This window comes from Stegostoma tigrinum, chromosome 36 (assembly GCF_030684315.1).
Source record: "Stegostoma tigrinum isolate sSteTig4 chromosome 36, sSteTig4.hap1, whole genome shotgun sequence".
In the NCBI taxonomy this organism is placed as follows: domain Eukaryota; kingdom Metazoa; phylum Chordata; class Chondrichthyes; order Orectolobiformes; family Stegostomatidae; genus Stegostoma; species Stegostoma tigrinum.
Genome location: NC_081389.1, coordinates 19,754,034 through 19,776,190, shown reverse-complemented (window position 1 = coordinate 19,776,190; position 22,157 = coordinate 19,754,034). Strand labels below are relative to the sequence as shown.

The 22,157-nt window shown below is 39.5% G+C and overlaps 1 protein-coding gene across 2 annotated transcripts; it reads right to left on the bottom strand.

The window, feature by feature from the left end:
• Positions 1-2,505: 2,505 nt before the first annotated feature.
• On the bottom strand, positions 2,506-21,161 carry rcn2 (reticulocalbin 2). Of its 2 annotated transcripts, XM_048520697.2 has the most exons (9): positions 21,077-21,132; positions 20,449-20,529; positions 18,193-18,375; positions 15,986-16,091; positions 14,785-14,981; positions 7,962-8,075; positions 7,553-7,649; positions 6,695-6,837; positions 2,506-5,639 (listed from the first exon to the last, which is right to left on the bottom strand). In XM_048520697.2, exons 3-9 carry the CDS (start codon positions 18,340-18,342, stop codon positions 5,487-5,489), a joined length of 960 nt encoding a protein of 319 aa, XP_048376654.1. In that variant the 5' UTR covers positions 18,343-18,375; positions 20,449-20,529; positions 21,077-21,132; the 3' UTR covers positions 2,506-5,486. The 2 variants fall into 2 exon arrangements, with proteins under 2 accessions (XP_048376654.1, XP_048376653.1); XM_048520696.2 differs by lacking the exon at positions 20,449-20,529 and having other exon boundaries at positions 21,077-21,161.
• Between the last annotated feature and the right edge of the window lie 996 nt (positions 21,162-22,157).

Here is a 22,157-nt window from a genome sequence, read left to right as displayed (position 1 = left end):
GTTTAATGGTAGGGCTCTGGACTGTGTTGTCAAACACAGGGGTTCAAGTACATAGTTTTGTGTAAGTTGCATCACAGGCAGACAGGGTGGTAAAGAAGGCATTTGGCATGTTTGCCTTTATACCTTAGACGATTGAGTATGAGAGTTTGGATGTCATGTTGTAGTTGTGCAGGGTGATAATACAGAGGTGTATGTACTCATAAGGGGCATAGATATAGTAAATAGCAAAGGTCTTTTTTCTAGGGTGGTGGAGGGCATATTTTTAAAGTGACAGGAGAAAATTTTAAAAGGGACCTACCTGAAGGGCACATTTTCCGGCTGGTTTATATGTAGAATGAACTGCTGGAGAAGGTGGTATATACAGGTATAGTCACAACATTTAAAAGACAATTGGACAGGTACATAAATAGAAATGGTTTAGAGGGAAATATGGGCCAAACACAGGCAAGTTGGACTAGTTTAGTTTGGCAAATTTGGTCGTCATGAATGAGTTGGACTGAAGGGTCTCTTTCTGTACTGTATGACTCTTGAATCTAATTGCAGTTCTTTTTCTTCATTACATGCAATTTCCTGTTTAGGGATTCGGTCAAAACAATTCAACCAGGATTTTCTATTCAATAGTCACTATCCTGTGATGATCTCAACCGCAGATTATTAATAGGCAAAAAACAAACCAGAGCTTGCAGACACAAGAGAGGAAATTTAAAGCTTTATGTTTCACTTTGCCTAGAAAAACATAAATCACAAAGGTCCTAGACCCCTATGTTATAACAGTAATGAGAAAGCCATTATGTTATATGATATGATGCTTGGGCACAAACCACTTATGGTTGTGATAGAATACCATCACCAATCCTCCTGCCTATGCTAGTCTAAGAGGCTGCTCTGTAATCTGTGGTGGATAGACCGTGAGTCTCAGCAAAAGGATCTTGTCTTGAATAACAGGATGCAGTTTATTATATCTCAGTAAATGATACACAGGTTACATTAGTAATAACTACCATTCCTAAGTGCCAAAGAGGTAGGTAAGACATGTCTCCATTAGGTGACTGTGTCTGCTCAATGCTCCACTCAGTGTTATATAACAGTGGGCAGAGGTTTCAACTCAGCTCACAGGTTAAGTACTCGCATCCATTACCTCAGAATACTTCAAAATTCACTTTCACTGACCCACTGCTAAAAAACAAATTTGCCAAAATTTATTTTTATTATCCGCATTGTCCATGAGTTGTAATGGATAACTAGTTTTAGATTATCAGTTTTAATGAACAGCAGCAGGACCAATTATCAACAGGCATCAGGCAGCCCAACTCATTAGCATTTTAGGCACTGGATTAATCTGCTAATCAGTTCCTTCTAATTTATTGCCCAGATTTGTGGCATCAGTGGTATATCAATGCTTTCTCTTTTAACCTCCTTCCGTCAGTCCAAAACTGGATCTGTGGGCAGAACATGACTCAAAATATCCTCAACACATCAAGTGAATACGCCAAGAAATTAATTATCTATGTGCCATTAAAAGTACACTTTGGCTATGCTTATCAGGATGTTGTGAGCCACATTCCAGTTTATCCATCTTTCCATGCTGTACATGTTCACATGACCTTATCAGTCCTCATTCCAAATCAGAAACCATCAAATTTCACTCATTCTAACCAACTGTCACCATCTTTCCCCCAACTAGAAAAGTTCCACACAATGTTATATATTAGTTTTTTCCAAATGCATTTACTGTTTGAGCTGAGCTTCCATTGAATATCTATATTTCTTCGCAAGGGGCAGGGGATTGTGCCATTTAGTCTTAAGGATTTAGTGGGAGAAGGCAGGAGAATGAGGATGAGAAACATATTAGCCACATTTGAACGATAGAGCAGACTCGATGGGCTGAAAGGACCATAAAGAATAGGAGCAGAATTAGGCCAATTTTCAAAGATTCAGAACTTTGTTCTCATAGGTTGCATATAGTGAAAGTAAGTTCATCCCTCTACTTTGAGAGAAAAGTTCTGAATCTTACTGGTCACATCTGAATTCTCCTAATCAGAATTAATTATGAAAGAGTGGCAAAAACATTAAAAATGCATCATTTACTAATAATATTTTGTGACCCTTTTCAATTTAACTAATAATTTTAGGTGTATACTTTCAAATGGCCAATAACTTACACTTTTCCTTTGGAAAATAGAGACCCAATCATTGCGCACATATTTGTTTCTTCACGTACATTTTGATATATTGAAATCCATCTTTTATTCTATAACACAGGATTTTCCTTTCTTTTTCTGGATCAATTTGAATATCAACAGCTTTCTTTAGTCAACCTCTGCTCTAAGATTGAAGAAAAACAAGGAAAGAATAGAAGAAATGCTGGACATCTGAAATGAACTGGAACATGCTCACTATGTAGTTTAGAGAAAGATAGTGTAATCCTTTGGCTGTGATTCTATATCAAACAAAGGAAATGGCAATGTCAGGTGTGTAATGAAAACAAAAACCCAAAACAAACAATTTAAACATCACAAAATTTTAATTCAACATCCGTCAAAAGTTAATCTTTAAGTCAACAGTTTAGTTTTACTGGTTTAAGAAAGAATCTGGTTGCCATTTTAGTTACAGCTGGAACAGTTTAGCACCAATCATAAAATAGAGAGCTCAATAGGAACATAACATAAACTTTCAACACTGCAAGGGATAAATCTCTTTAACTTTATGACATTAACTAAATGAACTTTTGAGGTATTAATTGCTTCAAAGACCACATTAAATCATAGCTAAGCAAACAGATGCTGTAATAAAGCACTGACATTCTCATAGTGGAGTAAAAAGATTCTCTCTGAACAGTGATCTTTCTTTCTCAGTATTCTACAGCCTCTTCCCCGATGAGTACAGTTTGGCATCGAGCAGTACAAACCTCTCCTAGATCTTTGCAAAGTATCAATGTCCTAGGTTCAATCCAAGACTTAGTTTAACACTAAGTCTAACTACATCCTTTTGTTGGCTGAGCGTTCCATACAAGTCCATTTTAAATGCAGCGCTGACCATTACAAAAAGTTATGTTTTGAATATTTCCTTTTTAAAAATTACCTAAGCAATTAATATTAATCGGTTACCTTCTTAGAAGTCACCTTGATCAAAGTGGAAATCCTAGTAGTTTGAAAAGATAGACAACAGAAATTGCAAATGCAAGAAACCTAAAAGAGTGATGAATGCGAAGAGTACACACCAGGCCGGCCAGTATTAGGAACCTCTGCCTGAACATTGACTAGTCCAATATGTTTATTCTGCAATTGCAGATTCTGTTGTGCTCTTAAATTGTTTGGTTTCAATTACTGTACCTGCCTAAAGTCTACTCACTGGAGAATATAGTGCTGATACATCAGGAACAATTTTGTTTGAAATCCCCAAAAATGAATTTTGGGGTTCAGCAACATAAATTCAGTAACGGGTTGTTGCAGATTTACTCTAAATGCTGAACAGTAATAGAGAAAGTTGTACATATTTTAATCTATTTGGTCCTACAGGAAAACGACAGCAACTCTAGTTTTCAAGATCCGATGATCTGAATATCAGATGCTTTCAAGAGCAAAAAACAGTGAGTTGTTAGGTCCATATGTGGGTCAAGCATTGGCAAGAAACTAGTTAACTGTAGGAATCCAAATTGTTAAGACAATTTTGAGGTTTATTCACAAGGAATTTGTATGGTGATAGGTCTATATTGTTTTCAGACTTGTGAAACCACATATAATAACTTCGGTTCTGGAATAATTACAGCAGCGGCACTTAGTAGATTTTAGTCCAGAGACCGTGAGGCTCAGGTGGAAGACAGGCTGAAATTCTACAATAGTACGTCAAGTTCTAGTTTCAATAGTTCTTGATACATAGCTTACTTATGTAACAGCAAAATATTAATTGAATTCACAGAAAGCCAGAATTAAATGAAGTTACGGCTAACCAGATGCTTAGACTAAAAAATAAAAGCTCCAGTGATGGACTTCAGAGGATTGCCATAGGTGATACCTTTGCACAAACTACCTCAGTTGTTAAATTACAAGGCAGTGTAAAATCAAGATCAACACCTGTTAGGAACCGTACAGGGTGTTTTCTTTATTGTTGATTTAACATAAATTAAAGCATAGAAATTAGTAACTATTCAACATTTATGTAAATATTGTTTCTCCTTCAAACAATCTGAATGGAAAATTATAACTAAAAAAAATTCACCTTATGAGAGCATGGTCTATGTTACATAGCTTAAGACCAAGTTAGTGTACAGCTTTAAGTCTAAAAGACTAAATGTTTTTGGATTTTAATAAAGACTTTTTCTTAAATGATGTGCTCATCAAGGTGAGTTACACTGTTGCTGAGGACTACAAAACATCGCAAAACCCCCATGTTGAGCTTCAGTGTCAAGTATTCTCTTGATCAGGTCATAACAGTTATATGTAGAGCGAGGCTGATTCAAACTAAAGCACAAAGTGGCAATCAGAGAAGATTACCTTATACAGCATTGTGCGAGATATCTTCCTATCTTTGCTAAATAAACCTGTCTATTTTGTGCCAAAGCCAAATCAGGGAGTTTTTTAAAAATTCCATTATCAGTAAATGTAATGTATGGAGAGAGGTTTCTTATTCATAAGTCAGTATGTTCAATGTTGATGTCACAGGATTGTAAATACACATTAAAATGCATGCACAATTAGGATTAGACAAAAAGTGCAGTAAATCATTCCTCTGTTGATTTCTTCTGTGATTTAAAACTGAAAGCTAATCAGCAGAAAGGAGGTCCATTACTGAGTTTAGATATAAAGTTTACTACATTGTCTTATTCTATTGAAAACTGACTGATTATTTACAAAAATAATCAAATTTTGGTTTGCGTGAGAAGCGTGGCTAGGATGGATTAAGAAAGAATTAAAAGGATCAAGATACTTTTGTTTTTCCATCCACCAGGTAATGGGGCCTGGAATTCATTGTCTAAAAGAATAGTAGAAGCAGAAACCCTAATCATTTTTGAAACCTCCTGGGTGTATGCATTTTTAGTGCTGTATCCTGCAAGGCTAGTCATCATGAACTGAAGAATGGGATAAAGCCAAATAGGTCTTCTTTAGCCAGTATCAGCCAAATGGCCCCTTTCTGTGCCATAAATTTTCTATGGTTAAGTTGATTTCAGAAAGTGTAGAAATACATTGTGCACATTTTTAAACTGACATCAAAATTCTATGAAACAATGGTGACTATAATGACCTTGGGTAATGTCAGTCTCAGAGCACAAATCAGATTACAGTGGACCATTTATCAGTAAAGTAGGTTAAAAAAAGATTGATGTTTTTATAACAATACTAATACTGTTAACAATCTATTGGACTGTTTTATTCCCTTCTACTAATACCAGTTATTGGTCAGCACTTGTCTGGCCAGTGAAATTACTTGAAAGTGGTCTAAGAAGTTTATTTGTTGATTGAAACAAAATCCAATCAGAACGTCTGCCATTAAAGTTCATCATGGTAGAACTTTTCATCATGTAGTTGGCTACCATAGTCGGTTGCTTCACTGTTGAGGAAGAGATCCTGACTCACAAGTATTTCTGCTTCTGTAAGCTTCTCATCTCCATTTGTATCAATTTCTTTGACAAGATGATCAGCCTGTCGGAGAACAGAAACTCTCAATGTTAATCTTTGATGGCTGGAAGTCAAAGTTGAATTAGACTCAAACACCTGGATGCATTTCTGCAGAATTCTCCTCAGCCAGCCTGGCATGCTTCCCCTCAGTTCCCTCAGTAATCCAGAGCATCAAGTATGGCTCAGATGCAAGGCAAAGCTTCTTCTGGCACGAGCCAACAATGAATTTTAATACCAATCTCAGTTGAGAAACTGTGACTATCCTCATTTCTTGCTCTCACATATATTCTTATCACTTCAGTGAGACTGCCACACATTGACTTAAATAATAGGAACCCCAGACTAGAAAGAATGGCCAGAAAACTCATAACAGACCATCATTCTGCTCTTCCAATTAGTATGTGTCAGAGGTATAATATAGCAGGGAGAAGTTTGGACAAAATGGCACACCTGTCCTCTTTCAAGCTATAATTTCTTCTTTAAATTTGTACTTTACCGTTTTGTTTTCCAAAATGACACCACAGATGCGGCAAAGAGACTGGCGATAAAGCTTCAAACATGTAAACCATATGGTAGGATTTTCCTCCTTAGGAGGGAATGGTTCTAAAGTACTATTTTACTTAAGCACGATTCTCAACATTATGTTTTCAATTCTTCACATTCAGACAGTGTTTCAAAGTCAGTATCACTTCGGAACAAATATTTTTCCATTATATTGTTACATATCTTTCAACAAAACTTTTATTCTGAGGGAAAAAAGATCATCCTCGAAATTCTTTATGCTGTCACAGTATTGGTCTGGGTAACAGAATGGCACTTCCATCTCAGGCACCCAGATCATGTAATGCCCAGGTCAAGTATAGTAGCAGGCCACACATAGGAAGACACCCTCTAATCTTCTTCCAATAATATGCGATAGTTACTGACAATGCTAGTTTCTGTATTCACAGCATACCAACAGGGCGCTGAATTAAAACTACACAAACATAAATTTCTTTATAACATGTAAAAATGTAACAGCTTTCCAAAGATAATACTACTATTACCACAGAATTAAAATTGAAAGATAGCAGGTTTACCTCATCATGTGCAATATCCTGATTGTTGGGAATAATCCACAGTAGGAGTTCCTCTTGATTAAGTCTTCCATCCTTGTCTTTGTCATAATCATTTTCAAATCGATCACGCTCCACAGTCACCCATTCTGGATCTTCCTCAGCACCTGTTTTCAAGAGGTAGAAACATTCTTAGCTAAAAAATATTCATATTAGTTAACTACAAACCAGCAATGGTATTGCAGAGTTGACAGATCCCATATTGCGAATTGCTCGTATCTAGTTTTGGGTAGGGTAGTGGTGGCCATTGGAAGAGGAGAATAAGTAAATTACTTATATACACAATGTTTTACGTGCATACGTAGGTTGAAACTATAATCAGATGCGTAAATAAGCTGACGATTGATTTGTACACTTTCAATATTAATCATGTTCAGTTTTAGACAATCGGATGGCTCAACCACCCACTCAGCTGGGGAACAGAATATAGTCTCAATGATACCTTCCTAATTTTTGCTGAAGGGCAGTGACACTAGTATTTGTTGTCTGATCTTCCTTTCTTGCTCCCTGCAAGGTATGGATTGGCTTTAATACATGCTTTTCCACAGCATCATGTAAAAAATTGGGAACCAGTAATTTCAGGCAGCCATAGGTTCAGATTTGTCTTCTACATAACACACAGTGCAATTTGCTTTTTAACTATCATGAAAGATTTCAGGGTATACACATACCAAAATGGAAAAGAAAAAGTAATTATAAATTGAAAATTATGAATTATCAACTGTGTTTTAAAAAGGCTAAAAAACATCTCAGAGGAAATGATCAAGATGTTAACCAAGAATTTTATTTCACTGAAAAATTACCAGTATTAATTTAACTAACCTGGGTCTTTTCTGTAGTCACCAAGGAATTCCTCTAAGCTAACAAACCCATCTTTGTCACGATCATGTTCGTCTAAAGCATCCTGTATGACATACTCCTGCAATTTGAAAATTTAAAGCATCTGCATTGGTATCAGGTGAACATGCAATCATTTTCACTTAAGATGTCACCGACAATTGAAATTTACCACAGCATAAACTACATTACAAAGGGGAAGATTCGTGACTGGCTAATTTGCCTCCTAAATTATCTAGGCTTATACTGTTAAGGGGTGTGGTGAACATCTGAAACAAACCACCACCAGTATGCACAAATGGAATGGTGTCAGAGACTAGTCTAATTGAATATTTTCAAATAGAAGTGCTAACTGTTTTTCAAATTATGCAAGAAACAGCACACTGCAGCTCACCTTCATATAGTCAGCTTCTTCTGGGTGTTCAAATGCTACAAATTCTGTCAGAGTCAGTCCTGGTAACCCATCAATGTTTGCATTCTCAAATCGCTTTTTATCTTTCAAAAAAATCTACAGACAGAGGTCAAGAAAGTTAAAGCACTTTGTTCTCTGATTCAGATTGATTCAGTAAGTGTGCATTAGATAATGCTTTGACAACAAACTTGATAAATGAACCAAAAGAACTGTGGATGCTGAAAATCAGAAACAAAACAGAAATTGCTGGTGAAAACTCAGCTGGTCTGGGAGCATCTTGAAGTTCTGAAGAAGGGTCAATGAACCTGGGATTTCTCTCCACAAATGCTGCAAGACCTGCTGAGTTTTATTTCCACCAATATCTGTTTTGATAAATGTACCATTAGTTATTGTTTTTTTTTCAAATAAAGTACCCAGAAAATCAGGCTATCCTTGTCCCACAAAAACTTCTGTAATGTTTATTGAAATTTATTTTTATCTTCAAGTAGATGTTAGCCTTGGTGCAATCATAGTATCCTGCCTCTGAGCAAGGCAGTTGTGGGCTCCAGTCCTACTCCAGATTCTGCACACTCTGGTCAATGCAAGAAAAAATGAATGTTTCATATTGTGAAAATTCACACTAAAAGCTATAATACTAACTAATGAGATTTTCAGATTGAAGGCATAAGGAGATGAGGATGAAAATTAAAAAGCGAGAGATAGACAGACATTGAATAGTGTGATACAGGTAGAATAGGTAACCAGAAACCATTTAGAATCATACAGCACAGAAGAGGTCTTTCAGCCCATTCAACCCACACTGCCAAAAACTATTCTAAATCTACACTTTGTAGTCCCTCTTTCCAGCATTTGGCACATAGCCTTCAATATTATGGCATTTCAAGTGATCATGCAATTACTTTTTAAAAGGTAGTGAGGTTTCCTGCCTTACATACCGTTCCAGGCAATACATTCCAGATTCTAACCACCCTCTGGGTGAAAATTTGTTTTTAATCAATTCCCCTCTCAACCTCCTGCCTTTTACTTTAAAATTACACCCCTTGTTACTGACCCTTCAACTAAGGGGAACATCTGTTTTCTATTCACCCTGTCTATGCACCTCAATCTTATACATCTCAATCAGAACCATCTCCACCGTCTCTCCTCTAAAGAAAACAATCCAAGCTTATCTAGCCTTTCATCATAGCTAAACCGCAACATCCTGGTAAATCTCCTGTGCACCCCCTTCAGTGCAATCACAACATTCTACATTGCAGAGATCAGAATATTCCAGTTATGGTCTAATAAAAGTTTTGTATAGTTCCAACATAAACTTCCTACTTTTATAATCCATCCCACGACTGATAAAGGCAAGCATCTTTCTTATCTAACCTACTAACCTGTCCTGCTGCCATTATGGATCTATGGACAAGAACCCCAAGATCCCTCTGTTGCTCAGCTTCATAGTGTCCTGCTATTCATTAAGTACTCCCTTATCTTGTTACTTTTTCCAAATTGCATCACCTCACACCTGGTGGGTTAAATTCCACCAACCACTGATCTGCTCATCTGACCAATCTGGCTTTATCATCTTGTAACCAAAGGTTTTCTTCCTCACTGTCAACCACCTGGTCAATCTTTGTGTCATCCACAAAGTGACTTATCATTCCCCCCACCCACATTTTCTTCTGTATCATTTATGGATATCACGGACAAGGACAAACACAGCAACGATCCATGTGGTAGGCACTGATCACTGGCCTCTCTCACACAAACAGCCTTTATCACTACCTTTTGTCTCCTATCATGAAGCCGATTTTGAATCCAACTAACCAAGTTACCCTGAATCTAAGAGATAATGGGAACTGCAGATGCTGGAGAATTCCAAGATAATAAAATGTGAGGCTGGATGAACACAGCAGGCCAAGCAGCATCTCAGGAGCACAAAAGCTGACGTTTCGGGCCTGGACCCTTCATCAGAGAGGGGGATGGGGAGAGGGAACCGGAATAAATAGGGAGAGATGGGGAGGCGGGCCGAAGATGGAGAGTAAAGAAGATAGGTGGAGAGAGTATAGGTGGGAAGGTAGGGAGCAGATAGGTCAGTCCAGGGAAGACGGACAGGTCAAGGAGGTGGGATGAGGTTAGTAGGTAGATGGGGGTGCGGCTTGGGGTGGGAGGAAGGGATGGGTGAGAGGAAGAACCGGTTAGGGAGGCAGAGACAGGTTGGACTGGTATTGGGATGCAGTGGGTGGGGGGGAAGAGCTGGGCTGGTTGTGTGGTGCAGTGGGGGGAGGGGGCGAACTGGGCTGGTTTAGGGATGCAGTAGGGGAAGGGGAGATTTGAAACTGGTGAAGTCCACATTGATACCATTAGGCTGCAGGGTTCCCAGGCGGAATATGAGTTGCTGTTCCGCACCTACACAGGCCCCAAACCCCACCTCTTCCTCTGGTACATTGATGACTGTATTGGCGACGCCTCTTGTTCCCCAGAGGAGCTCGAACAGTTCATCCACTTCACCAACACCTTCCACCCCAACCTTCAGTTCACCTGGGCCATCTCCAGCACATGCCTCACCTTCCTGGACCTCTCAGTCTCCATCTCAGGCAACCAGCTTGTAACTGATGTCCATTTCAAGCCCACCGACTCCCACAGCTACCTAGAATACACCTCCTCCCACCCACCCTCCTGCAAAAATTCCATTCCCTATTCCCAATTCCTCCGCCTCCGCCGCATCTGCTCCCACGACAAGACATTCCACTCCCGCACATCCCAGATGTCCAAGTTCTTCAAGGACCACAACTTTCCCCCCACAGTGATCGAGAACGCCCTTGACCGCGTCTCCCGTATTTCCCGCAACACATCCCTCACACCCCGCCCCCGCCACAACCGCCCCAAGAGGATCCCTCTCGTTCTCACACACCACCCCACCAACCTCCGGATACAACGCATCATCCTCCGACACTTCCGCCATTTACAATCTGACCCCACCACCCAAGACATTTTTCCATCCCCACCCCTGTCTGCTTTCCGGAGAGACCACTCTCTCCGTGACTCCCTTGTTCGCTCCACACTGCCCTCCAACCCCACCACACCCGGCACCTTCCCCTGCAACCGCAGGAAATGCTACACTTGTCCCCACACCTCCTCACCCCTATCCCAGGCCCCAAGATGACATTCCACATTAAGCAGAGGTTCACCTGCACATTTGCCAATGTGGTATACTGCATCCACTGTACACCTCCTTGAAAAATTCAATCAAGTTTGTCAGGCATGACATTCCCTCAGACAAAGCCATGCTCACTATCTCTGATCAAACTTGCCTCTCTAAATGAGAATAATTGTTTTCTTCAGAATTTTTTCCAATGGATTCCCTTCCACTGATGAGAGGCTTGCTGTCTATAATTCCCTGGTTTATCTCTGCCACCTGTCCTGAAAAGTAGAACCACATTAGCTGTCCTCAGTTCTCTGGTACCTGCCCAGTGGCCAGCGGAATTAAAAGTTCAGTTCAGAGTCCCTGTAATTTCCTTACTCATCTCCCACAGTAGCCTAGGATACAACTCTTCTGGACCTGAGTTATTTGTACACTTTTAAGACTGATAAAATCCCCAGTACTTCCTCACTCCATATGTCAAACTGCTGAAGAACCTCACAGTTCCTCTTCCCAAATTCTGTACCTACATCTTCCTTCTCCAAAGTGAAGACAACTGTAAAGTACCCAATTAACACCCTATCAATGTTCTTTGGCATGATGCACAGATAGCCGCTCTTGGTCACTGATGGGCTTCCCCGCCACCCCCCCCCCCCCCCCAGTATGCTTCTAGAACATCTTGGGATCCTGCCTAATTTTACTCACCAGTACTTTTTCCATATCCCTCTTTGCTTAAGTTTCTTCCTGCATGTTCAATATTCCATTCAGGCCTTCATCGATTTGCTCCCATTGGACCCTCTCTTTTCCTTTAATGAATATTCATAGACATCCAGGATTCTTTTGGCTTGTTGATCACCCAAAAATTAACGTGTTGAACACAATTCAATTTTGAACTCCCACCACATCCCCACCCCCAACAACTGTTCTACTGTAAATTTACCCAGAGGTTGCTGTTCCCAGTCTGACCACATTTGCCTCATTTTAGTAAAATCTGTCTTCCCCTAATTCAAAGCCCTTTTTGCAAACCATCTGTCCCCTCTAATCCCTTTACACTATGATTATCCCTATTAATGTTCACAAAGTTGAAATCCTCTAATATAATTATCACCTCAGTGAACTGTCTACATAGCTGCTCCTCTACTTTTGACTAACTGTTTGGGGGCCATCAGTGTGACTACCCCCTTTTTATACCCAACCTTTACCCTTAAAGCCTCGTTGAAAGTCCTCCAAAGTTATTGTCCCTTCTTACTGTAGTAAGCGACTCTTTCATTAATAATGCAAAACCATCCCTTTTTCATACCCTTCTCTATCCTGTCTGAAGATTCTATACACTGAAATGTGACGTTGCCAGTCCTGTCGTCTTCTTGATTATATCTGATACCAACAACATCGCAATTTCACGTGTCGATCCAAGCCCTATGATAGTGTTTCTTTCTAAAACAGTGAAATTGAAATTAAATGAGCCAATGGTGACATTGCACACAGCACTGACTAAGCCATTTTGGATGACAGTGGAATTGCAGATGTCTCTTAGAACCATTGAAACTAAGGCTTCCCAGGATAAAGAGAAGGAAGAAATTATAATTATATGAAAAGAGAAGAACTACCAGCTTTTAAATCAGGATATAATGATTGAGTATAATTCTGAAAAACTTTCAAGATTAACAGAGGCTCAAAGTGCAAGTTTATTTGTACTGTAATTAATCAGTAACAGGGACACGAAGATTCAGTATTATTCCTGTCAACCTTGGCTCAGTGGTACTGTTTTCACCTCGAATGGCTGTAGGATTAAATCCCATTCATATCAATCAGATTGACATTCCAGTGCAGTACTGAGAAGGTACTGCACAGGCTGACGTGCTAACTTTTGAAAGAGACATTAAACCTTGCCCGTAACAGCCCTAGCAGGTCGATTATAAATCCATCATGGCCACAGACCTACCTTCTTTTATTCCTTGATAATGAAATGTGAGGCTGGATGAACACAGCAAGCCCAGCAGCATCTCAGGAGCACAAAAGCTGACGTTTCAGGCCTAGACCCTTCATCAGAGAGGGGGATGGGGTGAGGGTTCTGGAATAAATAGGGAGAGAGGGGGAGGCGGACCGAAGATGGAGAGAAAAGAAGATAGGTGGAGAGGAGACTATAGGTGGGGAGGTAGGGAGGGGATAGGTCACTCAAGGGAAGACAGACAGGTCAAGGAGCTGGGATGAGGTTAGTAGGTAGGAGATGGAGGTGTGGCTTGGGGTGGGAGGAAGGGATGGGTAAGAGGAAGAACAGGTTAGGGAGGCAGAGACAGGTTGGACTGGTTTTGGGATGCAGTGGGTGGAGGGGAAGAGCTGGGCTGGTTGTGTGGTGCAGTGGGGGGAGGGGATGAACCGGGTACAGTGGATGCAGTTACCCAGTGTGGCTTCCTCTACATTGGAGAAACCAAGCGGAGGCTTGGGGACCGCTTTGCAGAACACCTCCGCTCAGTCCGCAACAAACAACTGCACCTCCCAGTCGCAAACCATTTCCACTCCCCCTCCCATTCTTTAGATGACATGTCCATCATGGGCCACCTGCAGTGCCACAATGATGCCACCCGAAGGTTGCAGGAACAGCAACTCATATTCCGCTTGGGAACCCTGCAGCCCAATGGTATCAATGTGGACTTCACCAGCTTCAAAATCTCCCCTTCCCCCACCGCATCCCAAAACCAGCCCAGTTCGTCCCCTCCCCCCACTGCACCACACAACCAGCCCAGCTCTTCCCCTCCACCCACTGCATCCCAAAACCAGTCCAACCTGTCTCTGCCTCCCTAACCTGTTCTTCCTTTCACCCATCCCTTCCTCTCACCCCAAGCCGCACCTCCATCTCCTACCTACTAACCTCATCCCACCTCCTTGACCTGTCCGTCTTCCCTGGACTGACCTATCCCCTCCCTACCTCCCCACCTATAGTCTCCTCTCCACCTATCTTCTTTTCTCTCCATCTTCGGTCCGCCTCCCCCTCTCTCCCTATTTATTCCAGAACCCTCACCCCATCCCCCTCTCTGATGAAGGGTCTAGGCCCGAAACGTCAGCTTTTGTGCTCCTGAGCCTGCTGTGTTCATCCAGCCTCACATTTTATTATCTTGGATTCTCCAGCATCTGCAGTTCCCATTATCACTGAGCTAACAATTTTCTGTCCAGAAGTAAGCCTTTCTAAACAAACTATAGGAACAGTATTGAAAACAATCAAAAACAAAATATGCTGTACAGGATTGTGATGACTTTTATTAACCTCTAAAAGGTCACGCCTCAGCCTCTGATGCTCCAGGAAAAATAGCCCCAGCATGTTCAGCCTTTCCCGATAGCTCAAACCCTCAACCTTAGCAACACTCTCGTAGATCTTTTCTGAACACTTTCTAGTTTCACAACATCCTTCCTGTAGTGGGAGACCAGAATTCAGTGCAGTATTCTGATTCATAAAATGTCTGTGAATAACGTGCATTTAAGAATAAAAGAAAAAAAATTGCTGTCAGTTTCAGTACATGGAATATTAAAATCCAAAAACTGTACATATTGAAAAACCAGGAAAGGATAGGAATTTATTTCTGTCCTTCATTGGCAGTTTAAAATTATCTCAAGTTTGGTTCTATTTCTCAAAAATAAATGCACAAGTATGATACCCTGACTCAAGAGAAATTTTCTTCACACCTGTCTGAGGGATTCCTCCTCTTCATCAGCCAGCGGAGTGTTTTCATCATAATCCAGCATTCGGTCATAACTATGAATGTTGTACTCTTCCCATGTAACAACTCCATTACCATCCAGGTCATGCTCTGGAAACTGTTCTTTGCTCTCCTCTGTTGCATAATGTTTAAAGGACTGCTGGATCCATCCACTGAGTTCAGCTGTGACAAACAAGTGTGACTTTAAGAAAAAAATCATTCATGGGATGAGGGTGTCGCTGGCTAGGCCTGCATTTATTGGCTCATCCCTGATTTGAGTCAACCACATTGCGAGGGTCTGGAGTCACATTTAGGCCAGACCAGGTAAGGATGGCAGTTTCCTTTCCTAAAGGACATTAATGAACCAGATGGGTTTTTATGACAATTAACAACAGATCATTAGACTCTTAATTCCAGATTTTTCTTTCACTGATTTCAAGTTCCAACACCTGCAATGGCAGGATTCTAACCCGGGTCTGTAGACCATTAGGCTGTCACCTCCCCTACAAAGATGGTGCAGCTTTCCCATTTCTAGTGAGCTGTCATATTTTACAAAGATTAATTATATTTATAAATGACAACCAACTGTACAATTTTCCTTTTCACTGGCTTACAAGACAGCTGTCCTTTCATTTTAGAATAAGAAGTCATTTGTCATTTCTTAAAAATTTGTTTAGCATTTTACAACAACGGAAGTGTTCTTGTGCTAATCAGTTGGGTGTAAATAGTATTGCATCTGATATAGTTATCATTTATATATAATTACAGCATGCTGGACTCTCATTCTATACAGATAAAAGTACAGGCAAGGTAAGAAAAAAGTTAAATGTATAATGAAACAAGGTTTGAGGATATTTGCTTAAATTTTAACTTTAGATTAAATTTTAACTAAAATTCAGCTGTGACTTGTGGTTTTCAAAAGAACACTATATGCAAGAATGTAAAAGCAGAGTTATTTGTTTGTTCTGACCAAAGCTAGGTAACATCATGTGAACAGGCTAGATTCACCAATGATAATTCCTGGCTACCACAAAATCATTTCAAGTGAGTTCTGTGATGCAAATGAAAATTAAGAAATAATTATAGCAAGGTACTGTTTTAAACATGAGCTTGATTCTGCAGAGAACAGTAAGTCAAGTTCTGTCATTTCAGCACATTATAGAACTAATACCTAAAGTGTTTCTCACCTTTGGTTACAAAGCCATCTGCATCCACATCCATCTTCTTGATGAGGGTTTTCAGCCGAGCTTGTTGTTCCTCAGGGCTCAGCTTAGTGAGCTCCTCAACCTCTTTCTGAGAAATAGAATGATCATATAAATGTTCATTTGACGTCAGCTCAATGTTCTCTAATCCTTCATCTATGAATGCAAGTAAGAACAAATCCATCCGAAGTCCATCTAGGTACAGAAATAACCTACACCTGTACTTCATACAAGTAGTATACAGCTTTTATAGGACTGAAGTTAACATTAGTTTGGTCATCAGTACCAGCAACTATTGCGTATGAAAAATAAAACCGAAACATGGAAGGAAACTGTTTAGGTACAGATCTGAAAATCAGAAAATACTCCAAAGTGATGCACTGGAGTAATTCTTGGCTAGTTTTGACAACAGAGAAAGTTATTTTGGGTAGGCTTTTTGAGATCAGTGATTATTGTGATAGTATTCCATAAAACCACACAATTGCATCTTTAACTGGCCTTTCAGGGTCTTTTTGTAGAAATAGAAACAATACTGTCAAGACCATATTTATTGTTCATTCCTAACTGTCATACTTGCTGTGGCACTTTTGATGATATTCTGAATCAATCACATTGTATGAAACTAGGGACTACATGTATATTAAATCTGGTAGGCTTCTCTAACATACCTACTATTCTGAACAGCTCTCCTCAAAAAGATTTAACGCAACATAATTCTGTTCAGCTTCTGAGATCAAACAGGACTGAGATTTTGCATTGCGATGTTGAGGTTGGCTGTGGTGAGATTTGTACTATAATTACTGCAATAATGCACGCTAACCACATGTGGTTATTTATTAAGTTGCACTTTAAATTGTACTACACCTAAATCCATGCTAGTTAAAAAAAATCAGATATTCAATTAAAGATTACAAATAAAATCTGAATAGGGGTTTATTAAAAATACTCACTCATTGAACGTGAGTGTCCCTGGCTGGCCAGTATATATTGTCTATCCCTAGTTGCCTGTGAGAAGGTGGTGGTGAGCTGCCTTCTTGAACTGCTGCAGCCCATGTGTTGTAGGTAGATCCACAATGTCCTTATGGAGGGAATGCCAGGAATTTGAAGGACAATAAAGGAATGGCGATGTATTTCCAAGTCAGGATGGTATTCAGCTTGGAGGGAAACCTGCAGCTGGTGGTGTTGCCATGCATCTTCTGCCCTTGTGTATCTCAATGGAAGCAGTTGTCTGTTTAGAAGGTACTGTCTAAGGATTTTTGGTAAATTTCTTCAGTGTATCATGTAGATAGTGTACACTGCTGCTACAGACCATTGGTAGTGAAGGGAGTGAATGCCAATCAAGCAAGCTACTTTGTCCTGAATGGTGTCAAGCTTCTTAAGTATTGTTGGAGTTGCACTCATCCAGGCAAATGTGGACTATTCATCACACTTCTGACTTGTGTCTTGTATATGGCAAACGGGTTTTTGGGAGTCAGATGATGAGTTACACACCACAGTATTCCTAGCCCCTGACCCTGTATTGTAGCCATTGCAATTATTTGGGGTGTCCAGTTGAGTTTCTGGTCAATGGTAACCTCCAGGATATTGAAGCAGGGGATTCAGTGGTAGTAACACCATTGAGGGTAAAGGCGCGGTCATCAGATTGTCTCTTATTGGAGATCATCACTGCCTGGAATTTGTGTGGTGCAAATGTTGCTTGCACTTGTCAGCCAAGCCTGGATACTGCCCAGAACTTGTTTTATTTGAACATGGATTGCTTCAATATTTGAGGAGTTGCAAATGATGAAGAATGTGCAATCATCAAATTCATTGCTGCTGCACAGCAAACATCCCTTCAACTTGGCATCGGATTTAAATTCTGGTATGGAAAGGTGGGGGTGCATTTCACAGAGCTGCTAGATTGCCAGACTCTCAGTGGGCACCCTTCTTCAAAATCAGCAGGGAATATTCACTTCACTGCTGACTGCAACGTCCAGGCCAATAATTCTTCTAATTTGTTTTGCATATGTAGGAAAGTCATTCAGAAGAGTAATGAAACAGAAAAGTATTGTAAAAGACACGGGGAAATATTCTTAACAATATTTTTAAAATCACAAACACTAAAGACAGCACTCACATTTTTGAGTAGGCTATTTCAAAACTTTCTCCCTTTTCATTCTAATAAATAAACACAGCTGCATGGAATTTCCTACCTCTCCACCAAATAAGACTTCCCGATCGAATTCAGGGTTGTGTTCACCATCCATATAGTGATCCTCAGATACAACTGGTTCATGTTTATGATGAACGTGTGTGGAGCACATCACAATAAAAGTACAGCTCACCAACACTTTGAACAGCATTTTCTGTTTGGCAGGTTTCAATATCCAAAGTGGCTGCAGCAAAGTTAAAGGCTTATGAAATTTCACATAACTTATTTTTCTTATACATCTCTGCAAAATTACTTTTGAAACCAATTCTCCTTTTTACATACACCTCCCATTTCTAAAGTTACATCTTTCTGAACTTCACACAATCTGTTGTCACGAAGACAGGACGACAGCCTGTTTTCAGGGATATTTTAAAGTTAAAACTAAAAAGGCCATAATCCAGTCAAAATTAATTCTGGCATTAAGCATGGGCAGCATGAAATAAGAAAATAAATGCCACATCCAAAACAAATGCTCAACAACCCAATATTACTAATAAAACCAAACTAACACCACTTGGCTCAAAATACTTCAGAGCAGCAAGAAAAGAAATAAAGTTAATAAAAGCGAGATGTCGGTTACAAAAGCCTTAGCACAGTCAACAATTACAAAGGGTGTGAAAAGTGTTATCCTTTCACAACAAAGTTTGAAAATGCACCTAAAAGTATTCAAACTTAATGAGCTGTCATCTAAGCAAAAGGAAAGGATTAGATCTCTTCCAAAAGATGAAAAGAAAATATAAAAATGCAAACTTCTCTGGGCTGCTCCTGTACAAATCCAGTAAGTGAAATGCACTGTCAGAGCTAGTCTGTTTCAAATTACTAAAAATTTTGACAGTATTTGACATTAATTTTTTGCTTGATTAAATGACTAGAATGCTTGAAGTGAAAACCGTAACTGCTACAATTAAAAACACCTCTGATTTACATCAAGCACTGACAGACAAAATGAAATATGCACCAGGCACAATAGATTGATTGATATGAAGGTTACATACAGAACTTACTTAGAACCCAGACCTAATGTGGGGGATCCTGTTTGCACAGACAACTAATGTTCAGTTTAGTTCTGCTGTTCTTTCCATTTGTTTTGTTTTACTGAAGGAAGTATTTTAGAGCATGACAGATTATGTGGAAAGGATACTCATTTCAAACTTGATACACATTACATATCAAAGCAAAACTACTTAATTTAGTTTAATCCCCATGCTCCAAAGTTTCAAATATCACAGAACTGCTTTAAGAACATCAGAGAGGTTCACATGTCACAGCTTTTCCAAGTTACTGAAGAGATCAGCCAAGAATTTCAAACTTTTGGGGAACAGATGGTAGTTGTTCATTAATTTCAGATTTTGTTTTCTTGCTTTTGTGCAATTTTGCTCCCTACAATAAGCTTAATTATTAGCTTTTATCCTCAACTGTCTGGGATGATTGATCTCCATTATGTACAATTGAGCATGGTATTTCTCACTGGTAAGAGAGATCAAACAGATGTGGTGAATGATCTGCACCAATCCTGGTACATACAGAAATATCAGAATTAATTGTTTCTCAAGGCACAGCTACTGTTTATCAATGTGCCATAGGGATAAATTATTAATGAGACAGACTGTGCAGTAATTTTCAATCCTAACAGTGTATAAGCTGAATATATTTATTAGACAATAAAATTTGGATGTACAGCAGTTGAGTAGTAACGAACAACAATAGTTCATAGCATATGATCCATGAATTCATCTTATACTTCCTTTCACATCACATTAAAGCTCCAACTCCCACTTGGATACAAGTTGTAGCCACAATCATTCATTAGTTGGTGTCAACAGAATACATTTTCTTCCAATGGTAATACAGCAGAAATTTAGCAATCTTCCCACAACACTAAGTGGAGAACATGTTTTTATTTTGGACAGAAATATGCACAATTGAATACACCCTTCTAAAGCTACAGTTTTAATTGTTTAAGTAGGAACATCCCGAGGCTGGAGACAAGCTTGAGAGGAGATGTTTCTCTAAATTGGCATCTGCGCGTAAATTCTGAATTCCTTCTAGTGTTAGAATAAACCAGCTAGTCTTGTCAAATCTGGAGAGAACAGAACTTTTAAAAAGCAGGATTTTCGAGTTTGCAGTACACTTGTTAACACAAATAAATTTATTTTCCCATCAGGTGATTGGTTAACAGCTGTATATTTAATATTATTCACTTGATATACATTATAGACTATATTTTATGGTGTGTAACATATGCTTTACACTATACCTGCAGAGATTGAACATCAACCAACAGTTACAATAACTATCAACAGGTTCTGCAACAGGAATCAGATCCTGAAAACTAGATCTGAAATAAAATAGCATTTTTAGAATCGTCACAAAAGTAATAGATTTTTAAAAAATAAAGTTTATACGAGAAGAGAGAAAAATAACATTTGTTAAAGGTATTTGTAAAGTTGATTTCTTTGAGGCATGGACCGGCAAATTTTAACACGGAAAACTTGCAAACGTTAGCAGGGAAAACTGACAAAGGTTTAGCAGGGAACAGCTGGCATATGTTGACAAGAAAAATTGGCATATTTACGAGTGGAGAAACTGCAAATTTTAACAGGGAAAATATTACAACTTAGTGGAGAAATCCATACTTTTAAAAAGCAAAACAAACTTTGTTTTGAAAGGAAAACTGCTCGGTTTTCTCTTATTGAATGTGGGGTCGGGAGTGACGGGACGTACTGGTTGCTGCTAAATACCAAACCCCTCAAACTGTACCTTCCCCCTCAGTCTCTCCAAGAGACTATCCCTCTCACTGTTACTCCGAGAAGCACTACCTCCGTCCTCCTTCCCCAAGTCAAGAACATGCGTTAAACACCACAACCAGCCGCTAATCATCTTACCCAACCGCAACCTCCTTGCTGCCAACCGACGGTTGTCAGGTTCCCGACCATGAGCTTCCGGCCTCACTTCCGCCGCCGTTTCCTTCTGGAGATCAGCAGGGGGCGCAACCGCTGGAGTCAACAATAGAGATTGTGGTCCACATAGACCATAGACAACATCAACAAAAAATTGTATTTGTATTCCCAGTTGTTCTGAGTGCAGGTCCTTTGAATAACAAGCACCATGTTCATCTGTATCTCAATTCTCATAAAAATATTTTACAATTAAAAAAGCACAGATGTAAAGTGATCATGAAGCATTTTACAATTAAAAAAAGCACACAGAAAGTGGCAAAAAACCATCAGATCCGGCAGCATCCATGGAGAGATAGTTAATATTTCAAGTCCAATACAATGCTTCTTTAGAATATGCATAGTTTCTTTTATTGTTAATGTATTAAGGGATAAGAGCCAAAGGCAGGTATGTGGAGTTATGCCACGAATCAACCAAGATCTCATTGAATGGTGGAACACATTAACAGGGCTGAATGGACTACTGCTGTTCATTGTTTTTATGTTCTTGGTTGGAGTGAAAAGTTATATTGGAATGGAAATGCCAACTCTGTTTCTCCACAGATGCTGTCAGATCTGCTGAAATTTTCTGTTTTTATTACTTTTGAACAGGATTAATTTCTACAGTAGGAAACATGGCAGCAAATTTACACACACTAAACTGTTCAAACAACGTAGTGAGATAGTGATAATGGGAACTGCAGATGCTGGAGAATCCAAGACAATAAAATGTGAGGCTGGATGAACACAGCAGGCCCAGCAGCATCTCAGGAGCACAAAAGCTGACGTTTCGGGCCTAGACCCTCTCTGATGAAACGTAGTGAGATTATCTGTTTTTGTGATGTTAATGGAGGGATTGGCTGGGTAACTCCTGCATTCTTCCAAATCTTCTCTAATCCTGCAGAAGATAGAGGGTTCTGGTTTTAATGTAATATACCATATGCTACTAACAGTGAGCATCATAGTCACCTTTTTCTTTTACTCAAATCTCTGGAGTTGGACTTGAATTCTGAACTTGCTGGAAGAGAAT

Coding starts and splice junctions, on each gene's coding strand:
- rcn2 (XM_048520696.2), bottom strand. CDS start 21,127: ATGGTCGGGAACCTGACAACCGTCGGTTGGCAGCAAGGAGGTTGCGGT. Junction 18,376..21,076: donor AGCAAGGAGGTTGCGGTTGG/GTAAGATGATTA, acceptor ACTTTGCTGCAG/CCACTTTGGATATTGAAACC. Junction 5,640..6,694: donor AGGATATTGCACATGATGAG/GTAAACCTGCTA, acceptor GTTCTCCGACAG/GCTGATCATCTTGTCAAAGA.